Source organism: Chelonia mydas, chromosome 1, assembly GCF_015237465.2.
Source record: "Chelonia mydas isolate rCheMyd1 chromosome 1, rCheMyd1.pri.v2, whole genome shotgun sequence".
NCBI lineage: Eukaryota > Metazoa > Chordata > Testudines > Cheloniidae > Chelonia > Chelonia mydas.
In genome coordinates this window covers 35,993,200-36,015,552 of record NC_057849.1, presented here as the reverse complement: position 1 = coordinate 36,015,552, position 22,353 = coordinate 35,993,200, and the positions used below count along the sequence as shown (strand labels likewise).

The following is a 22,353-nucleotide window of genomic DNA, read 5'->3' as shown; positions in this document are numbered from 1 at the left end:
CTGTCATCTGTTTAAAGAAAATGAAACATTTCAAATTGCCTGTTATTTTTGTGGCAGGAACATTCCAGATAACCCTTTAAAGTTAAGAGTTTACCTTCTCTTTACTCAATCCATTTTCAGAGCTATTCCTTCAATTTTATTCGAGTTCATCAGGAAATTAAATTCTGTTTTCAAAAAGTCCAAACATTCCTATTATTTATAGAAATGATTTTAGTTCTCAAAACAATCCTTTAAAATTAAATAATTTTTAAAAATCTTTAACTTAATAATTGTTAAAGAAGTTGCTGATTCTTTATAACAATTTTGGAGAGATGATTCTTCATCTTCCTGAGTTAGGTGAGGGAGTTGCTTGAGAATTACCAGCAATTACTTAATTTCCCATTAATATAAGTATTCTATACGTAAATGGCTTATTACATTAGTAATTAGTTTAGGTTATTAGAATCCATGTTTGGTACATAAAAGCTTTTTACCATTTACATAGAAATGACATTAGGAAATTATATTAAGAGTTTTGCATTTAGCTAACATATTTGCAGGTATGCATTTCGCCAAAGTGTTTGCCATGTCAACATTTATGAAATAAAGAGTAGGTTTAAAGTATTTCCAGTATCTTTTCTCTAAAGTTTTAAAGACCTAAGCAAAGAGGTTTTTCTTGCAAAAGCGTGCGGGTTGATAGAGACCCACTTTACCTCTTGACTTATTGCTCTGATAACTCAAACCTGTATTCCTTTGTGCAATCAGTTTTTCCCCCTAAAACATGAATGTTTTACATGGTTTGTTTGCTCTTGAGTCAAGGTGCTTAGAGTTACAATTTTCTGAGTTTGTATAGTACTGAGGGTAATAAACATGGTTTTATGGCTAAGAAGGGGTTATGTTTCTGACATTAGCTTGTCCTTCGGGACAGAAAGCAGAAACCTCCTGCAATTTCTTCAGCCAGCGTTTTATACCATAACTAACTAAACAGATACTTGAAAATATAACAATATTTGTATCTTGGCTATAACATAATTGTAGCTATATCTTAGTATTCAATGACCTAACATCAAACAAAATAAGTTATCATTTTATTAATATCATTTGGCATCAGTATTGAGGTCTGTCCACACCAGGATTCTGGCTTGTGATTGGTTAATATTCACACAATAATTTACTCAGACTATCAGGCCACATCATTCTTGATTGCCTCTTTGTTTTTTCCTAGGCTTTTGAAAAAGGAAGAAAACTTTACTTTTATCCCTCGGTCCCGTGAAGAGCTTCCAGACAACTTTCCAAAGGAAATCCCTGGGATCTGTTACTTCCTGGAGGTCACAAGTGGTCAAAAGCAGCCAAAGCCCTCCATTTCGTCTGCCAGAGTGAGAAAGGTTTCCTACAACATTGGCACCATGTTCCTTCGGGAGACAAGCCTATGAGGCCTGCTGCAGATCAAAGACTAGTCAAAAAAGCACAAGCCCAGAACTGGGTCATGAGAGGAAAGTTGGATATTCTTTTTATTTCACTGCCTTGTCCTGGACAAGCAGTAAAAGCTCTATCTAATGTCAGGCAATAATTATTTTAAAAGGTGGGTGACTGCTGTCAGTAAACAAACTGGAAAGAGGGAGAAAAAAATGAAACAAAATACTTCTATTTCCAGAGGAATTATTGGTTGTAAATTTCAATTTGGCCCCTTAAAAAAAAATCTTTGGGGTTGATTTTTGTTTTGAACAAAAGTGGGTGATGGTTGTCTGGGTCATTTGCACCAGCGAAGCAGAATTGAGCATCAGTTCTGATTATGCATTCCTACATTAATATGTCATTCTCCAAGGTAACAATGTTTTTTAACTTTCTGAACAAACATTTCATACATATACTGTAGAGTGCTGTAACCTTCCTGGCAAGAGGAGTATATAATTCAGCACAATATTGTAGGGATTTTACCTATTTTTATACATATTTCACTTTCTTGACAATTACATTCCATATACTGTAAAATGAGTGAACTTTTCAGAATAAGCTACTGTATATTTCAGATATTCTCTCTCTCTGTCAAAGCTTATTATTATACAAGTGGCAAGACTTTTGACTTTTTGGCAACAAAAATATTAAGGAAAAAAAGAAAAATACATTGGTAAGTCTCTTTACATGGCTTTTATGGTTTAGATGAACATTGTCTTGCATATATACTATAAAATGATGTTCAGATGTTCAGTATTTGTCCTACTAGTAACGTGTCCAGTATCTCCAGAACAATGCAAACAAAGGCTTAAAGATCAATGTCTTGATGGGTAAAACAAAGTTCTGTTGCATACCATGGGCCTCCTCTCATATCATCGATTTTATGTAGAAGTCCTTATGATGAATGATATAGCCTATTGAAAGCAGCCTCCAGCAGATATGGGAAGCACTTTGGGAGGTATTTCCAAAGCAGCTCAATCACAGGAATACAGGTTCCATTGACTTTTAATGGGACTTGTGTTCTTAAATCGCTTAGGAGCTTTTGAAAATCACATCCTTTATTAGCAACGTTACGCTGGAAGTTTCATCTGCTGTTGGCTTGGCTGAAATGTTGCTGCTTTTTCTAGTGCAGAATAGACTAAAAGACATAAACATTTAAAAAACAAAATGCTTACCTATAGTATAATGCAAATGACTGTTCAAAATTTAGATTAATCAAGATCAGTAAAAAATAAAGGGCCAGATTCTCATCTATTGAAAATTTATGCAACTCTGTTGTCTTCAGTGGAGCTATACCCCATTTACATCAGGGGAGGATCTGGCCCCAAATGGTCATGTCTTCAGACAGACTTTATTTTTTCAGATTTCACCCTTTCCATTGGGTTTCCTTTTCAATTAGCACTAGCTGTAGACCTGCCTCTGCAAGCCTACCCACAGTAGGGTCCTAGTCTGACAGACCAATGCTGTTCTATTCTTAGAGAAAACACTTTGTTAGCTAATGTTTATACAGTGCTTTTGAAGATGTATAGCTCTGATCGAAAGCCCATTGAAATTAAAATTAAAATCTCAGTTTTACCAGCAGCTGCTGGGTGCTGAGCAATTTTCAGAATCAGACCACTTGTTTTGCCCAAGTATTGGTGTAAGGCCCTAATTTGAGCACTTTTTTAAAAAAAAAACTTGGCCCTTGGGTGAAATTATCCCTGCACTTTGTGCTATGGAGAGGATAAAAGGAGTCGGAAACTCACTCCTTTGACCGACAGCCTGTGGCAATGATGGGGGATCAGTCAGCACAGCCTCGCCTCCAATCCTAGAATCTGTTTCATGACAACTCTGCATGTTTGGGGATACTTAGTTTCTGGGAAACGTGGTGGGGTGGGGAAGGGCCAGCTCCAACCCAAAGGGATTTCCTCATGTAAGAGAAATCTGATCCTGTCACAAGCGTGTCCTGCTACCATGAGGGAGAGGGGACCTGAGGTTAGCACTGAGAATAGCTTTAATGTGAATGCCCCAAGCATCCATCTGCTAGTTTCTCCCATGGATCTCAGAGCATCCCTGGGGCTAGAGGTCTCTATCTCCTGTCTGCTATGCAGTGGAGCAAATGCAGCTCCTCCTCCACCATCCAAAGGCTGACCTGATGAAAACTCTTTGGACTTGAGATTGCAGCATTTCCAGCCTGACTGCAGACCTCTCCTAGCTTTCTGCAAAAGAAGACATGTTTTGGCCTGAACCATTAGTTTACACATGTACAGTATGTAAAGTGCATTTTTCATGCAGTGAAAACAAGTGGTGTGGACTAAAATCACAGATGGTGAAGTGGTCCAATTTATCTACCCCACCTCCGTCCCAGCACAGCTGTGGTGTTGCTTCCTAATTTACCAGTCTGCAAACTATTAGAACAGCTAGTAATATACATATATTGGACATCTATATTTCTAACCTGTGAAATTTGAGACCTTGCTGACACATCTTCACTGTGCAATAGTTTGATCTGAAGATAACACCCTCTCCTGTCCCCACTGTTTTCTCTGATCACCCACCCACCCCTGTCAATAGCTCATTTCATCATGGTAATTCTATGGAAAAGCTTTGTGGGTAGGCAGATGTGACAGGCATTCTAATACCTTTGGAAAATGGCATGCAGAAGGTAGGAATGATACCCTGAAGAAACCCGTTGCAGGGTGTCCTTCCAAGCAGCTAATTTATAGTAGAAGTGAATTTATAATCCTAGAGATCAGTGTAAAAACTAAAAATTGTTGTCAGCATCACCATGGAGATAATGGCAGTGTTTGCAAATAAATCTGCTGCTCCCAAAATCCGAATGGATTCACACTACGAATATGCAATCTCTGCATGTATAAAGGTGACACATCCAAAGCATCAGCAATGATGCAAAGTACTGTGTTATTTGCTTCTGTGTTATGACAAGTAAAGTTGATCAAAAGCTGCCTTCCCTAGAGAGTAATTTCCCTACCGCAGTGTGAGAGAAAAGTGTGGAAAATTTCTCTGTGTTGTTCAATTTATGATTTGTTCCTGCCGTAATACTGCTAGCTAGCTTTTAATTCATTTTTGTGGATGGCTCTGTAAAGTCTTAGCCAGGAACTCAGCAGGATGTTAGTAAGACACCAGACTTTATCAGTGAAGGTCACTTCTGGTGGAAAAGAAACCTTTCAGTGTGTAGCTTTCATCTTTCTGGGGATGTTTTTGCCTATGGGAGTGGGTCTTTGTTCCCTGGCTGATTTTGTGAGGGCTAGGTGATGTAGAGGTAGACTTGTGGGGAGTGCTGAAAAGTGTGCAGAAACCAGATACAGGTTTTGGGAACCTCCCTTTCACCCAGACAATAAAGGCTCTTTGTATGGCCATGGTCTAGAAATTGCACAAGAACATATTTGCCTAATTGTAGGCAACAGCATCTGCTGTTTCGTAGCTTCCATAAGGATAAAATCTGCCTTCTCTGATGGTGCTGAATACAGAGGAACCAGTGTTAGTCTTTTGTACAGGACAAAGGGAAGGATGCAATGAGCCCAGCCAAGGGCTCATCAACCTGTGTATGCCATAGACTTGTGCTCTCAGGCCCTCCCACTGCTCCAGCATAGAGGACTTTGTTGTAGATCCATTGTCTCCACCCCAATCAGACGCACTAGTTGACTCCTCTCGTGAGAGGGAACACAACAGCCACAAGGACTACACCAGTTGTGAGGCTGCAGTGTGAACCACAGGTCAATGTAGCCTAAGAGGAAGGATTCCTTCCTCCCGCTGAACTTCCCCAGCATACATGCTGTTAGTCACATTGTGGATAAGGTTCAGGAACTGTCCCAATGAGCAAGGAAAAAATAGTGGAAGTGAAGTTAGAGTGATGGCAAAAGTTAAGTTCCAAGCCTGTGTGGTGACATCTGCCATACAAAGCCACAGCTTTGACGTGAGACACTTACTACTATACCAGGACACTACAAGTGTGGTTGTCCTGCAGGATCCCAGGGCCTTTGACTTGTGCAATTCCCGAGAGCCTGCCCACACTAACTATGTTTGCCGCTCTGGGTTTACTGCTCATTCCCACATCTGATTGCTGAGCTGAATGTTTGTTTGGAAAGGCATATTGAAGACTGGCAACTTGCCTCTACAAACAAAACCCAAAGCTTTTAAAACCTATAAAACCTTTGATGGGAATTGTCTATTCAGAAGAAGAAATCCACAAAGTTGACTGGGGAGCAGGTCCTCATGCAGGACTACCACACTTACTGTGTGCATGGGACATGTCATGATACTATAGTACCCAAACAGTGCCACCTCCCATGACCTGCACATTTATAAATTGTACTTGCAGTTTGTCTGCATTTTTCAAAAACTTGCGTAATGTGTTGTCTCCATTTAACACACACATACACATATGAGATGATGCTGCAGGTGTGATTAGGGTGACATGCTTCAATTCCCAAGTTATTTTAGTCAGCAGACAATGCAGTATCATGCAATGTCCTGTACACTTGGGACTTGCTACACTCTGCTAACCATTCTAACTTTGTAGATTTTTTTTCCTCTGACAGTTCCCCTGGCATATTTAAATGTATAAAAGCTCTGTTGACTTGCACATGGATATGAAAACAGTGCAAATTTTCAGTGCATGTATCTTCATGTATAACTGCTGCTGTGCTCTGAAATTTTTCAGACTACTCAAGTTGTCACATTCACTCCATGCAGCCCTCTGTTATCCAGCGGAAGCACTGAAACCTGCTAGTGTCTCCCCTCTTCCAAACGAGATCTATTACCTGACTTCTGCCGAATGCTCAATTTCTGCTGAGAAAAGTTGAATTCATGCTCCAATATAATCTCATCGCTCAGAGCTTTGCGTTGCTGTTGTGATGCTCTTCTGCAAAGATTTCAGCTTGAAATAGCTCAGAGGGAGAAGCAGCAAATTAGCAGCAAAACACACAATATATTAGGGCTTGTCAAACTTTAGGAACCAAGTGGCCCATTTTCACAGAGATGCATCAGGAGAACACACGCAGCTCATACATAACACCATAACTCAGATTAATGCTCGCACTGGATCACTTATCCCATGCTCCCATTGGGATCTCTCTGCCAAGCATAGGTAGGGCTGTTCTAGCTCCTATTGGTGCCAATAACAAAACCACTACTGGGATGGCATGCTTGGCAGTCTCTTTTCTAGAGAGTCTCAGGACTGCAGTGTAACATATGCGGATGATGCAAAGCTGGGAGGTATTGCCAATTTAGAGAAGGACAGGGATATCCTACAGGAGGATCTGGATGACCTTGTAAACTGGAGTAATAGTAATAGGATGAAATTTAACAGTGAGAAGTGTAAGGTCATGCATTTAGGGATTAATAACAAGAATTTTAGTTATAAGCTGGGGACGCATCAATTAGAAGTAACGGAGGAGGAGAAGGACCTTGGAGTATTGGTTGACCACAGGATGACTATGAGCCGCCAATGTGATATGGCCGGGAAAAAAGCTAATGCGGTCTTGGTATGCATCAGGCGAGGTATTTCCAGTAGGGATAAGGAGGTTTTAGTCCCGTTATACGAGGCACTGGTGATACCTCATCTGGAATACTGTGTGCAGTTCTGGTCTCCCATGTTTAAGAAGGATGAATTCAAACTGGAACAGGTACAGAGAAGGGCTACTAGGTTGATCCGAGGAATGGAAAACCTGTCTTATGAAGGGAGACTCAAAGAGCTTGGCTTTTTTAGCCTAACCAAAAGAAGGTTGAGGGGAGATATGGTTGCTCTCTATAAATATATCAGACGGATAAATACCGGAGAGGGAGAGGAATTATTTAAGCTCAGTACCAATGTGGACACAAGAACAAATGGATATAAACTGGCCATCGGGAAGTTTAGACTTGAAATTAGACGAAGGTTTCTAACCATCAGAGGAGTGAAGTTCTGGAATAGCCTTCTAAGGGGAGCAGTGGGGGCAAAAGACCTATCTGGCTTCAAGATTAAACTCGATAAGTTTATGGAGGAGATGGTATGATGGGATAACATGATTTTGGCAATTAATTGATCTTTAAATATTCCTGGTAAATAGGCCCAATGGCCTGTGATGGGATGTTCAGTGGGGTGGGATCTGAGTTACTACAGAGAATTCTTTCCTGGGTATCTGGCTGGTGAATCTTGCCCATATGCTCAGGGTTCATCTGATCGCCATATTTGGGGTCGGGAAGGAATTTTCCTCCAGGGCAGATTGGCCCTGGGGGTTTTTCGCCTTCCTTTGTAGCATGGGGCAAGGGTCACTTGCTGGAGGATTCTCTGCACCTTGAAGTCTTTAAACCATGATTTGAGGACTTCAATAGCTCAGACATAGATGAGAGGTTTTTCGCAGGAGTGGGTGGGTGAGATTCTGTGGCCTGCATTGTGCAGGAGGTCAGACTGGATGATCATAATGGTCCCTTCTGACCTTAATATCTATGAATCTATATGTTGCTGGCCTATGTGTTGGCAGAGCTGAGGTGGGGGAAGTTTGCACAGCAACTGCCCAACTGTCCCCTGAAGCCAGTGAACTAGTTCCTCACGTTCACGTAAACTAAACATTCAGCCATGTATTTTAAAGATATTTTTAACAATGGTATTAATTGCAATAATTTACTAACAGCACTGCAACAAAAATGTACACACTATTAAACCTCTCATGAATGAAAGATGTTCTTAGCCTTGGCCATAAGAGATCATGCAGAAAAAATCAGTTAAACAATATATAATGGGGGGAACTTGATAGCTCAGTACTAGGATGCAGAGCATTCACCTCTACAGTAGGTCACTGGTTCACCTTCAATCCAAATCATTATCATCACTAGGTCATTGCAGTGGTTCAGTGGTCTTTGCAAAGTGATCTTAGTTTGTTTCCTACGGGACAAGAGTTTACATTGCAAAGACCACTACACCAAGTGATGTGAAGTAGCACCCTTGTTAGCAGTCCCAGCAGAAAAGCCAAGGGTTCCAGTGGGCACAGATGCTGAACTAGCCTCTGGCTCTAAGAGTTTGTTCTACGTGGACACTGTGAGACAGAGGGCAGGGAAAACTTGAATTTGATGAGTGGACAAAGATAGGATGGTAGTTCCAGACAAACGTGTTTGTTTATTGTTTTGTGGATGGAAGGGAGAGAGGAAAGTGCAAGAGAACAGAGTTGATACTTGACAGAGGCCTAATCAGTACCCTCATATTCTCGCTGTAGAGCTCAGAACTTTCTAGCGAGCAATACATAATACCCTTGTCCAGTCATAATGGTGCATCTTAACCTTGTCATCTATCCTGCTGCTCATAGAAATGTATTGCTGAGAAGCAAAACAAACAAAAATAAATGCTTAGCAGGTACATAAGCATATCCTGGGATGAATCAATTACAATATGGTAGCCACCACAGTGGCTTACAGGAAGAAGGGCTGGAGAGAGTGACTGTAAAACAACCTCTTCCTTCTTGTGGCTGGAACCTTTAAAGAGGAGGTCAGTATTCACTGTTACTGGATATGATCCATTAGGGTGTGATTTAACAAAGCATGTGCTTAAATCACACTCACTAACTCACCATGGCCCAATTCAGAAAGAGTTTTATGCGGCCTTCTCTTGAAGCATTTGCAAGAGTATACATAACTCATTGTTAAGTAATCCTGTAATGAAAGATGGAAGCAAAATGCATAAGCTCCAGCGAGCAGAGAGATGGTTGCCCGGCAATCCTTAAAATGGAGTTTTCTGGCTTTTGTACACTTAAATCTCAAAGTTAACATTGTATTAGTATAATGGCTTGCATTGAATTGTATATACGCCTTGGAAAAAAATTTCCCTAGCAATACCACCTTATGATTATTCTTGAAGCAATAAATTAATCCAGGGAAGTGTTAATTCTTGTAATATCTTCTGGGTCATTATTGGGAAATAGATACATACTGTATATCAGCAATAAAGCAAAGAGGTGCGTGGTAAGGGGATAATCTCTCCAGTATACAAAGCAGTAAATGTGTTGAGACTGATTAAACCCAATCCCTTCTCTTGGACTGTTAATCCATCTCATCATATATATATTGTCAATATACTACAAAGTCATTATTCATCCTTCCCTAATGAGGTCTGGACATGGTGCGCCTCAACAGCTGGTTTTTCTGGGACCTATTGCATGTGGGACATGGGTATGAATAAATAACTGAGCAAAGAATGTTTTTAAAAAGTGAGATATTGTTTGAGGGAGTGGTAAGTGCAGAAACGAAGTGAAGCAATCGGATACATGGATACAGTTTTTGATTTTTCCAAGGTTTCTGATTGGTTGAAATTCTCCTGTAATTTTATGATGATCAAGGGGTGTGGTTGTGCCAGATTATTTGTATTCATTATGTGGAACAAATTTTTTAGACACACCTAAGCGATGTAGGCTCCAAAGCCCAATTTTCAAAAGAGATTTAAGCACTTAAGACCCTAAATTTCATTGATTTTCCATGAGACTTAGGCTCTTAAATGTATAAATCACTTTTGAAAATGTGACTTAGATGCTTTTGAAAATTTTATTCCTAGTGACATATGCAGCCAAAAGCTAAGTGTCTGTTTTGTTTTTATTTTGTTTTATGTGGGTTTTGTTGTTTTGTTGCTTTTTCAGCACTACATTTCAAGGATGTAATGTGGTGTCAGCATACAGGGTTGGGAGTCAGGAGACCTGAGTTCTGTTCTGTGCAGGTACTCACACCTTATTCAAGGTTGTGTTCCCAGCTCTGCTGCTGATTTGATTTCTAAACATTTTTAATCTCTCTGCACCTAATTCTTCTGATCTGTAAAATGGGGATAAGACTTTTTACCCACTTTTTATAATGTGTTGTGAGGTCCTCAGATGGCAAGTGCTGCACAAGTGTCTGACTGTTTATAGAATCATAGAAGTGTAGGACTGGAAGGGACCTCAATAGGACTGGAAGGGACCTTGCGTTGCTTTTGCCTTGAGTGCAGGGACTCAAGGCAATAACAAGGCAAGGTAATAGCTAGACCATTGCTGACAAGTGTTTGTCTAACCTGTTCTTAAAAACCTCCAATGACAGAGATTCCACAACTTGCATTGGCAATTTATTCCAGTGCTTCATTCCCCTCACATTTAGGAAGCTTTTCTTAATGTCCAACCTAAATCCCCCTTGCTGCAATTTAAGCCCATTGCTTCTTGTCCAGTCCTCCGAGGATAGCAAGAACAATTTTTCTCACTCCTCCTTGTAACAGCCATTTATGTACTTGAAAACTTATCAAGTCCCCCATCAGTCTTCCATAGACTAAACAAACCCAGTTTTTTCAATCTTTCCTCATAGGTCGTGTTTTCTAGACCTTTAATCATGTTTGTTGCTCTTCTCTGGACTGTCTCTAATTTGTCCACATCTTTCCTGAAATGTGGCACCAGAACGGGACACAATACTCCAGTTGAGGCCTGATCAGTGCAGAGTAGAGCAGAAGAATTATTTCTTCTGTCTTGCTTACAACACTCCTGCGAATACATCCCAGAATGATGTTCGCTTTTTTTGCAACAGTGTTACACTGTTAACTCCTATTTAGCTTGTGATCCATTGTGACCCCCAGATTCCGTTCCATAGTACTCTTTCCTAGGCAGTCATTTCCCATTTTGTATGTATGCAACTGATTGTTCCTTCCTAAATGGAGTACTTTGCATTTGTCCTTATTGAATTTCATCCTATTTACTTCAGACCATTTCTCCAGTTTGTCCAGAGTGTTTTGTATTTTAATCCTGTCCTCCAACGCACTTGAAACCCCTCCCAGTTTGGTATCATCTGCAGCCTTTATAAGTATGCTCGCCATGCCATTATCTAAATTATGTTTCAAGATATTGAACAGAACTGGACCCAGGACCAATCGCTGTGGGATCCCACTTGATATGCCCTTCTAGCTTGATTGTGAACCATTGATACTACTCTCTCAGAATGGCTTTCCAACCAGTTATGCACCCACCTCAGAGTAGCTCCAGCAAGGTTGCATTTCCCTAGTTTGTTTATGACAATGTCATGCGAGACCGTATCAAAAACCTTACTAAAGTCAAGAAATACCACATCTACCGCTTCCTCCCATCAACAAGGCTTGTTACCCTGTCAAAGAAAGCTATTAGTTTGGTTTGACACTATTTGTTCTTGAGAAATCTATGCTGACTGTTACTTATTTACTTATTATCTTCTAGGTATTTGCAAACTGCTTGATTATTTGCTCCATTATCTTTCCAGGTACTGAAGCTAAACTGGCTGGTCTGTAATCCCCCAGATTGTCCTCATTCCCCTTTGTATAAATTGGCACTATATTTGCTCTCTTCCACTCCTCTAGAATCTCTCCTGTCTTCCATGAGTTTTCAAAGATAATTGCTAATGGCTCAGATATCTCCTCAGTCAGCTCCTTGAGTGTTCTAGGATGTATTTCACCAGACCCCGTGACGTGAAAACATCTAATTTGTCTAAGTAATTTTAACTTGTTCTTTCCCTATTTTAGCCTCAGATCCTACCTCATTTTTACTGGCTTTCACTCTGATAGACGTCCAATCACAACTAACCCTTTTGGTGAAAATTGAAACAAAATATTCATCTAGAACTTCTGCCATTTCCACATTTTCTGTTATTTCTTTCCCCCCTCATTGAGTAACAGGCCTACCCTGTCCTTGGTCTTCCTCTTGCTTCTAATGTATTTGTAGACTGATTTCTTGTTACTATTTATGTCTCTAGCTAGTTTAATCTCATTTGTGCCTTCCTAATTTTGTCTCACACTTGTGTTGTTTGTTTATATTCATCTTTTGTAATATGACCTAGTTTCCACTTTTTGTAGGACTCATTTTTGCATTTCAGATCGTTCAAGATCTCCTGGTTAAGCCAGGGTGGTCTTTTGCCATACTTCTTATCTTTCCTACACAGTGGGATAGTTTGTTCTTGTGCCCTTAATAATGTCTCTCTGAAAAACTGCCAAGTCTTTCTAACATTTTCGCCCTGAAACTTGCTTCCCATGGGAACTTAATTACCAACAACCTGAGTTTGCTAAAGTCTGCCTTCTTAAAATTCATTGTCTTGATCGTGGTGTTTTCCCTCCTTCCATTCCTTAGAATCATGCACTCTATCATTTCTTGATCACTTTCACCCAAGCTGCCTTCCACTTGTGATTATGTACAAATCTCACTTTTAAAAAATGTCAGTCAAGTTTCTAGCCTGCATATTTTTAGAGAAAAGTTTGAAAAAAGTGAAACCTTAAAGGCTCAAAGGGCAAAGAAAAAGAACAATCAAATTTTTATTTTAGTACCTTGATTTTATTATTTTGATTTTGGGGGGTGCTTGTCTTAATTTTTGAATGTTTGGGGTTGGCCAGACTGTAGTTAGTGAATGTGAAACTTCTGGATAGATATGACACAAACTATAGAAATGAGGCAGCTTGAAGAGTTTGTAGCATATAGTTGCATTGTGGTGATGGATGCTTTGGAAATATACGATAGAAATGTAGTAAATAAACACCTGTTATTAATAAGAAGTGGAATTTCTACTGCTATGCAAGAGACTTTTATTGGAAGATGATGTCTAAACTGAAAGTTCATTTGTAGGAGTCTGTATGTAACTCAGCCCACAGTGCAGAGAAATGATGTCAGCTTGTGTCTGTTGCACAGCTAAGCACTTTATACTGTTACTTCAGAGACAATCCTGTGGGTGGGATTTTAAAAGGGCCTACATGATTTAGGATGACAAGTTCCACTGGTTTCATTTAGGCCTTGTCCAGACTAAGGTTTAAAGGTGTAATGTTGGAATGCATTCGCTGACATGTTCTTACTACATATTTGAAATGTCTAGTGTTGACAAGGCACTCTGAAGGAAACCCTGGCCTCATTGAAGTCAATGGGAGTCTTCAGTTAATTCCAAAGGGGCCAGGATTTCACCCACTGCCTTTGACATGTGTCAGAGTAACAGCCGTGTTAGTCTGTATTCGCAAAAAGAAAAGGAGTACTTGTGGCACCTTAGAGACTAATTAATAATGTCTCTCTGAAAAACAAATAAATTGGTTAGTCTCTAAGGGGCCACAAGTACTCCTTTTCTTTTTGACATGTGCTAAATTAATATGTGGCCAAACTAAATTAGGGTGGAGCCTAGGCTTTAATTCAACCAGTTTAGCATGTGTTAAAGTACATACTGCCTTATCTATACTAAACTTCATGTCTGTTAATTAGAACATTAATTAACATGTTCTAACATCACACCTTTTATCTTAGTCTAGACAAGGTCATAGATGCTTTTGAAAATCCCCTGCATTCCCAGTACACCTTGTCTATGCTTCCAGTTTATATTTGCCAGCTAACTAATTAGCATTTTGTTAAATTGCACACTTCTGGTGTCTTTGTTGTCAGACTACTGCCATGTAGCTTTGAGCCCTCCACTATACCATTTGACATCTGGGAACTTCAGTATTTCTTACCTGACAATGACGAAAAATTATCTGGCCAAAACAAATAATTATTGAGAGCAAGAGTCCACTCTTTAATCTATGACACCTAGGGTCTTTTGCCAAATGAGGAAATTCTGTGCTAAGCTTTGAATGTTGGCCTAATGGGAATGATCGTTTTCTATAAATTAAGTGATATATTGGTTGCATGCCTCTCCTTTCTTCCTTTTAAAATTGCCAATTCCATTCCTAAGCCATCTATGCAGAGTTCCACTGAAAAAATGATGGTTACAGAGGCCATGGGAATGATTTATTTTGGCAGAAGGATGGAGGAAATGGTATGTAGTCATTCACACTGCAAATTATCATTTCCTCAAGAGACATGAAATTTAGAAATACTATCATGCCTAAAAGCTGAGAAACCTTGCAGATTTTCTTTGTACAGTAAATGGTTCCTGTAATTACTAGGAAAAAAACAAAGTTCTAAGATAGTGGCACCCCATCTGACATGAACTGCTGTGATAATGAAACCCAAACGGTGCTGAATCGCCTGGCTATTATTCTCACTCACTTTAAAGGTCAGCTAAGAAGCTAATTTCCCAAGTGGTGTGCGTAGCTTTGAGACAAGGCAACACCAGTCTTCTTTCCAACAAATGTACTCTTTAGAGGGACTGGATTAGTAACTCACAGGGATAAAAATAGATCATCTATGGATTTGGCAGAGAAGCCTAAATTCAGTAACAGAGAAGGTAAATCAAAATGTCAGAACATCTGGAGAAAGAGCAACAAAGAATCCTCAATCCAAAGAAACACACTCCAGAGATTAAAATAAAATAAACATGAACTACCAAGTGGAGTACTGACAAGATTTAGACTTGATTCTAATTTTTATTCCTTACATACCAACTTCAGGTTGCTTTGATCAGTTGAATCACTTTTGCCATAATGGCAGACTTGAGTGCCTTAATTTGGGCTTGATCCTGTGGGGGACCCAGAGGCTGTACTACTGAATTCAGAGATATTGAGCTCCCAAAAACTTCAGATGGAAGTGCTGGTGCTCAGCACTTCTGCTAATCAGGACAGTTGTTGTTTGGATGGCAGAATATGGATCCTGAGGCTTAACATAACCCAGTTAAAAATTATGATTTAAATCACCAAGTGGAAAACCTAGATTTAAATCATCAGTTTTAATCACCTTTTCCATTTGTACTTCAGCTATTTCTAAAGAAAGATGCATTCTCATTGGCTGATATAACCATTAAAACATGTTGATTTACAACTAAATACAGACTTTACACTAGATTTGGTACATCTTTTTGATACGTAGGAGGGCACACTATAACTAGAGGTTTCAGAGTAACAGCCGTGTTAGTCTGTATTCGTAAAAAGAAAAGGAGTACTTGTGGCACCTTAGAGACTAACCAGTTTATTTGAGCATGAGCTTTCGTGAGCTACAGCTCACTTCATTCCACGATATGCTATGCATCCGATGAAGTGAGCTGTAGCTCACGAAAGCTCATGCTCAAATAAACTGGTTAGTCTCTAAGGTGCCACAAGTACTCCTTTTCTTTTTACTATAACTAGAGTAATTTTCCGTGGGGGATGGAGTCATTCTTACATAATTTGAGAACTGAGCTAGTCAGAGCTTAGGGAGGGAGAAGCTATAAACTAGGAGAATGAGACCACTGAGGTGGGCTCAGTGGATGATCCTGATAAGATACATGATGGTATCTCCTGGAGTCAGAGGCCAGGTCCCAATGCCTGTGATGACTTTGCCAGTCTTTTGCAACCAGTAGCACAGCCGCTGGGTCCTCAAAAAATCAAGCCCTTAATACAGTACATTGTGCCATATTTATAAAACTTGATCTCAAAAGTTAGGTGTTTTCCCCCTGATTCTTCCTTTACATAGCAAAGCAGCTTTTAAAGGCAAAGTTTTTGATAGAGCCTCACAGCTTCAGCCTATTTATTTTTTTATTTAAATGTTTTAAGAGCTTATAATAAGTTTAGGCCTTAACATATTCTGTATTAAATTCAGATTTCATTTTAAAGAGGTTTATTTTTAAAAAGAAAATCATTACAATTTAAATTTAAAAAAATCAATTTTTTTTCAACAAAATCAACAATTTTTATGCACCTTGCATAACCCCTACAAGTCTGAAATGTTTATGGCCAAAGTGATTCAACTGACATAAACAAAAGCCAAAAACTGATATGAAATGAGTGAATTAAAAACAAACATACCACTTTAAAGCAAGTCAAAAGTTTGAAAATGGAATCCTTTGCTTTTAACATTCACATCAAACATTCATATTTTATATATATGAGCATTCGCCTATTTTACACTAAGATTTTGCCATTTTTGTGAAGTAGGTTTACTTTTTGTTTGGCTTTTTTGGCATTTGCATCCATGACTTTCTCTTAAGTTCATATGTATATTCTGTATGTGTAACCTATTCTTCAGTGTGTTGTGTGCCCCTCTTCTATGCGTGATCCATTAATGTGGCTATTAATCTGCTGCAGCTAAGGGAACTGAGCCTTTTAGCTCAGGCAGGAGAGACTCATACTATAAGCTCTAGAGGAAGTGGGTTCAGTTCCTGGCAAAGATAACAATGGCACTTCCACATGTACACGCACATACCCAAAATCAAGTAAATTCCCCTTCACTATTTCTGAATGTAAAAGTGAAAGGAATTAGTCTTTGTATGTTTCAGATAGAATTGTCCCTGTTTTCTGTAGAAATTCCCTCTACTGTGTATTATCCACAAACTTCATCTTTTTCTTCAACTCTGACATTTCAAATCCAAACATTGAAATGTATATTCTGTTAATAATCTTTAAATTAGGTCATTAAATCACTATGAAACATATTTGTAAAGAATCTGTGTTGAGTGTGGTTAGTGTAACCCTGCAGGTGGTGCTCTGTCCCATGTAGTGGCACCAAGACCACTTAGAGATGAATGAGTCTGCTACAGTCTTAGCTAAGGGCCATGTGGCTTTCAGATCATGCAGTAGAGGCACATGGACTAAGCTTCAGAGGTCCCAGGTTCAATTCTGCCTGCTGATGACCGGAGTCTGTTGGCGTTACAAGTGGGGGCTTGTCCAGGATATCAACTGGGATGTCTCTGAAGCTCTGGATGTGCTTCCTCAGCTAACGGAAGTATCTAACCCCCACACCTCTTGAATGTGGTGCCCCGTCCCATGCAGTGGCGTAGCCAGGTGGAGAAAATGGGGAGCAGAGATAAAAACCAAAAAAAAAAGGCAGCACCCGCTAGTACTCACCCGGCGGCGCTCCAGGTCTTGGGCGGCGGGTCAAGGACCCCGCCACCGCAATGCTGCCAAAGACTGGAGTGAGTGAAGGACCCAACGCCAAAGTGCCGCTGAAGAACCGGAGTGCCGCCTGACCCGCCACCCAAGACCCAGTGCACCGCCGGGTGAGTAAAAATTTAAAAGGCGCCAAAGAATTAAAAAGGCACCACTTCTGCTCGGTGGGGGAGCGGCCACTGCGCTGCTCCCCCCCTAGCTACGCTACTGGTCCCATGTAATGGCACTGAGATCACTTAGAGATTAATGAGTCTGCTCTACAGCCTTAGCTAACAGCCAGGTGGCTTTTAACTCATACAGTAGAGGCTCATGCACTAAGCTCCAGAGGTCCTAGGTTCAATTCTGCCCGCCGATGACTGGGGTTTGTCAGTGTTACGTTAGCACCTCCGATAGAATAGTGTATTATCAACAGAAAGGGCCCGAGTAGTGTATGAATTTTTGGTCATTGTGTGCTATTAGAAACCTAACCACAACAGAGAGTAGAAGACTGCATCGGGTGTGGGACTTAACTAGTATTAATATAACATGACTGGCACTTAACTATATAACAGTATTACTATTAAGCTTGTACAATTAAAAGAACAAAATCCCAGGAAATGCAAAGGTTAAGACTCCATCACCATTAACCTGGCTGCATTCTACATTCTAGGTTTCATGGTATTTGTTTTATAACATAAATGGCATACTTTGCTGCACCGCTAACAGGATAGCTAGGAATATGAAACACGAGATGTGTGCAATTCAGCAGAGTGAAGATTGCTGTTGGACCCTACCTCTTGCAGCTCTTGGTTGTGATCTTAACACTGCAGCCTTAACTCTGATTCAACAGAGCTAATTTTCAAAAAGAAAAGGAGGACTTGTGGCACCTTAGAGACTAACCAATTTATTTGAGCATAAGCTTTCGTGAGCTACAGCTCACTTCATCGGATGCATCAGAGCTAATTTTGGTTTTAATACCTGCCCTAGGAAAGTGTTAGCACATAGTTGTGCTGCCTCAGGATCAAACGGTGGACCAAACTGTGATACAATAGGGTGTCTGGCCCATATCTTGCTCCAGTGGAGGGAGAAGTAAGCTGTGCCAGTCTGGTACCCAGTGCAGATTAAGCTGGTCACCATGTTAGGCCATGCAGATTCAAGGTTCTGCCCATGCCCCACTGACCTGCATGGGAAGGGCAGCATCGTCCCTGCAGAAGCTGCTCTCCTCACACCTTGAAACTCCACATACAGGTTGTCCAGCCAGGGAAGTAAGGTCCTGCCTCTACTGGAGTTATGAGCACAAGAGCTTGTAGATTGGGTCCTTAATCACTGCCATATTAGGGCGCATTTAAAATGCTTCTTTAAAACATTATAGAGTTAATAGAAGGTAATGTTTAAAGAAATACTGTAATGTATTGGCACTGTTTTCTTTTAATATAATGGTCTCCAGTGCTGTGACTTACTTTACATATAGTTACTTTTTGCTAAGGTACAAAGTTCCATATTGTGTTGATGAGACTCTGTAGGGGCTGATTCTCCACTCTGTTATCCCAGTGCTACACTGCTATACCTTCATTGTACACCCACGTGAAACTGCTGGGAGTAGGGAATCGGGTCCAGGTTGTGCAGTTACCTTTGATTGAAGAGAGGGATCTGTGTTCCACAAACAGATCATTTTGTGGTTTGTTTTTCTTTTCATGGAGTGGGGCTTTTGAATTATGAATTATGAGAAGTTTTTGTAAAATGAACCAGAACTAATGGTGTGGACTTCAGGGACAGAGCTGCAGCAAGGCATAGCGTGTTCGCTTCCCAAACATTTTTAACAATTAATTGTATTTCATGTGCAAAATTTTGCTTAGCAAAAAATATTTTTGCCAGTTGTCTACTTCCATTGTCCCAACCTCCCTGCCAATGGAAAACCATGCAAGGCAAAGCCCCAAACTGCTGACGCTGAGCTGAGGAATATCCTATCTCTCCCTTCCTTTCTCTTATAGGGCCTGATTCAACTTGGTTGAAGTCATTGACTTCCACGAGGACTGGTTCAGGCCAGTGTGGCCCAGTGCTGATGATGTTAGTCTGGTCCCGTTGATTTCGGTGGAATTTTTTTTTTGTGTAGAGACTGAGGACTAAATCCTTCTCCAGTATGCTCACATGCAGCTTCAATAGAAGCCCTCCATGTGTATCCAAAGATAGTATTTGGGTATGAGTGAAAACTTTTGATTATAGAGGGGTCTTTCTATGTTCCCTCCTCCTCATTTCTAGGCTGTGGAATATTCTATGAAATCTTCCCAGCCTGTGGTCTGTCCAGAGCAGAGTGATGGCTACAATGTCAGTTGTGTGAATTGTCATGAGAGGGTCATTGGGCCGGAAAAGCAGTGTTTATATTTTGAAAGCTGGTGGGGGGAGGAAATTGTACTGCACTACAAAATATGAAGGTGAAATGCCGGAGATGTGTGTGCATTCAAGTGGAAATTGACTGGTTTCACTCTGGTGTGATCATTTTTTTTTCATAGCTGCATAACATAATTTTAATGTGCTCCATACAATTTTGATTTAGTTAAATGTTTTCAGTAAAGATTTATGCACTGTTTGTACAAGCAGTTAGAGAGCTGTGAAACAAAAAAGTGGAATCTTGCAGTAGTGCCAGGAGAAAACTTGTATGGACATCAAATTGAGTCTCTCTCAACAATTTTAAAGTTGTCTATCAGTATTGGTTTTTAGAACACTGTTGACTTTGCAGTCTGATACACTGCTCTCTTCATATAGCATTAGCTTTCTGGGTTAGGAGAAAATAATTGGCCAGAATAATTCCCATTTCGCAAGTGAATGAGTGTCTGTAGCCATTTCCGGTAGCTTAATAGTAAAAACATCATTCTAGTGTCATGTAAACGAGCAAACTCCCTCTAGTGGTATATGCATGTGGCAGGTCAATCTCTTAATGTGTTGGTTTTACCATTATGAACTCTCATGTGGACAGAAAAGCTTCCTGATGAATTTATTAGGCCAGGCTTTTCTGTGGTATAACCCCATTTAAACCAATGGAGTTACATGGGAAAAAATTGCCTAATTTCCCCAACAATTTAACAAAGCAATCCACCTGCCAAAAAAGTCTACAAAGTATTCCACATCCCATTTCATAAAAATAGTTTGTTTACTGGAATTCACTTAAAAGTCTGTGCTTTCTGGAAGTGACAGTAGTTCTGTCTGATTAAAAATGAGAACTTATGACTGCTTCCTTACTAAGTGAATTTGTCTCTAACCAAAGAGTTGAATTAGCTACCTGAAAATTAATAGAATTTGGTTCTGTGATGATGTCTTTAACTGGTAGTAGTTAAACTACATAATAAATATACCAGCGAAATCTGCTTTGTAGTATGAATGAAACTGAGCAAGAATTACTCAAGGTCGCAGCACCAGTAAAATATAATAACAGAATTCAGTGTTAATCCCCGTATGGGGACATGAATCTATGTAATACATTTATGTGCCATATGTATAGGCCATGGGAAAATTGTGTGTGCAGTGAACTACACATGGTCTTAAAGCTTTAACATCTGTACTGCTCTTCATAATAGTAGAATGTATATTTTGATAGCTGTGACCTTTGAGCTACTAAAAAAAAATTGCTCTGAAGTTTATTCTTCTTGTTTCATTTCCATTCTCTGAGCCTTTGTGCACACGGGTCTCCTTACAGGATGTTTTTTTGCAGGTGTTAGGGGGAAGGGATGGGCAGATGCTATCTGCAAGTGTTGTAGCTAAAGAGAGCAGTGAATGTCCATCCTGGAGAGCCTAAATCTTTTAATGATAAACAGCATTGTTTAAACGTGTTAGAGAAAACGAGGCAGATAGGATGAACAGGTTTCAGAGTAGCAGCCGTGTTAGTCTGTATTCACAAAAAGAAAAGGAGGACTTGTGGCACCTTGGAGACTAACCAATTTATTTGAGCATAGTCCCTTTTAAACAGCCTCCTGCTGTTCAGCCCCTGCCAATTTTATTATTGTCCTTCCTTCCATTTCTTTTCAAGCAGGTTATGTTCAACTTGTGATCTGACTTCTGTAAGGTGTGAGTAGTTTGGGGGCAAAAATGGTTCCTCTTATTTTACATGATTCCTTTTCCCAAAGTCACTTCATGCCTCAAACAAGGAGAGCAAACTGTACAAACTCAGTGTGGGTGAGTTGTTAATAGAAAATGCCAGGATTAAAAAAAAAATGCCCAAGATTATCTTTTAATAACTCACCCACTATGTGTTGTGACTATACATCTTGCTTTCACAGTGCAAGCTGCTGTAATGCTGTTTGTTAGTTTGTCCTGAAGACTTTTCATTGTTTGTTGACATATTAGATGCCTAAGGTGTACACTATAAGGAAAGCAATATACAATATACTAGATATGTTCTACTTTTAGGCTAGTACTCATATAAATGTTTCTACATGAAATGCAGGCTTTAATGTTCTTCACTGGACAAAGCAGAGACGCTTTGCCTTGTTGAAATAATAATGTAACAACACTTTAATTCAACAAACGCTTGTTCCTCCCACTTGTTTAATTCACGATAGGCTCTATCGTCTTTATGACCACCCCACAAATGCATTTTGAAAGGAAAGGGAAAATGAATGAGCTACTTTATTGCATGACCTTGACACAGTACCTGATTCATAAAAGAAAAATAAATCCAACATCTCATTTATGGGTTATTAATGATGGGCCAATCTGCAAAAGGCTCAGAGGTTCGGTTTGGAAAAGCATTCAAGGGGTTGGGTGCTTATTCGGGCTCTCTGAAATTCTTGATTCATTACTGTAAGCTATTTCATGAAGCTTCATGTATGTTTTCCTTCTTTGTGCACTAGGAGAGCAACCTTTATTGAAGTGTTTTATCACTCCTGTTTCCAATCTCACCGGAAGTTCAATATAAACGGAGAAATAATTGGTTTTAAAAAATCAGAAATCTTCACACTCCTCAGAAAGGTTTGACTTGGGTTTGGTTATAGTTCGGGTTTGGCTCATGACCATGCTTATTTTGTCTGACTAGTTCGCTTGTCCATTGTTCACATTACTTTCTCTTGTTCCCATTATTAACACCCAGAAAGATCTCATTTATGGAAACTGAATAGGTAGCTCAAGTGAAACATATTGTGACCTGATTATGGGCAGGTCTCTGCGATGCATCTCTAGGGTAGGCAACTCCCCTCCAAAAAGACTGGTTTAATCAGATGGAACGATAAAGCAGAGCCACA

The 22,353-nt window shown here is 39.9% G+C and overlaps 1 protein-coding gene across 2 annotated transcripts in view; it reads left to right on the top strand.

Annotated features, from left to right (window-relative positions):
- The window catches only part of GUCY1A2 (guanylate cyclase 1 soluble subunit alpha 2), a 295,427-nt gene extending 273,384 nt beyond the window's left edge, over positions 1-22,043 (top strand). Inside the window, exons 8-9 of one of the 2 annotated variants that reach the window (XR_006286056.1) lie at positions 1,205-15,170; positions 15,409-22,043. Coding sequence is in view for 1 of the 2 variants with exons in the window: in XM_037890081.2 (XP_037746009.1) it covers positions 1,205-1,412 (208 nt within the window). In the remaining variant the exon portion in view is untranslated. Of the gene's footprint in view, positions 1-1,204 lie in introns of both variants that reach the window. The other variant, XM_037890081.2, reaches the window with a different exon arrangement.
- The last annotated feature ends 310 nt before the right edge of the window (positions 22,044-22,353 follow it).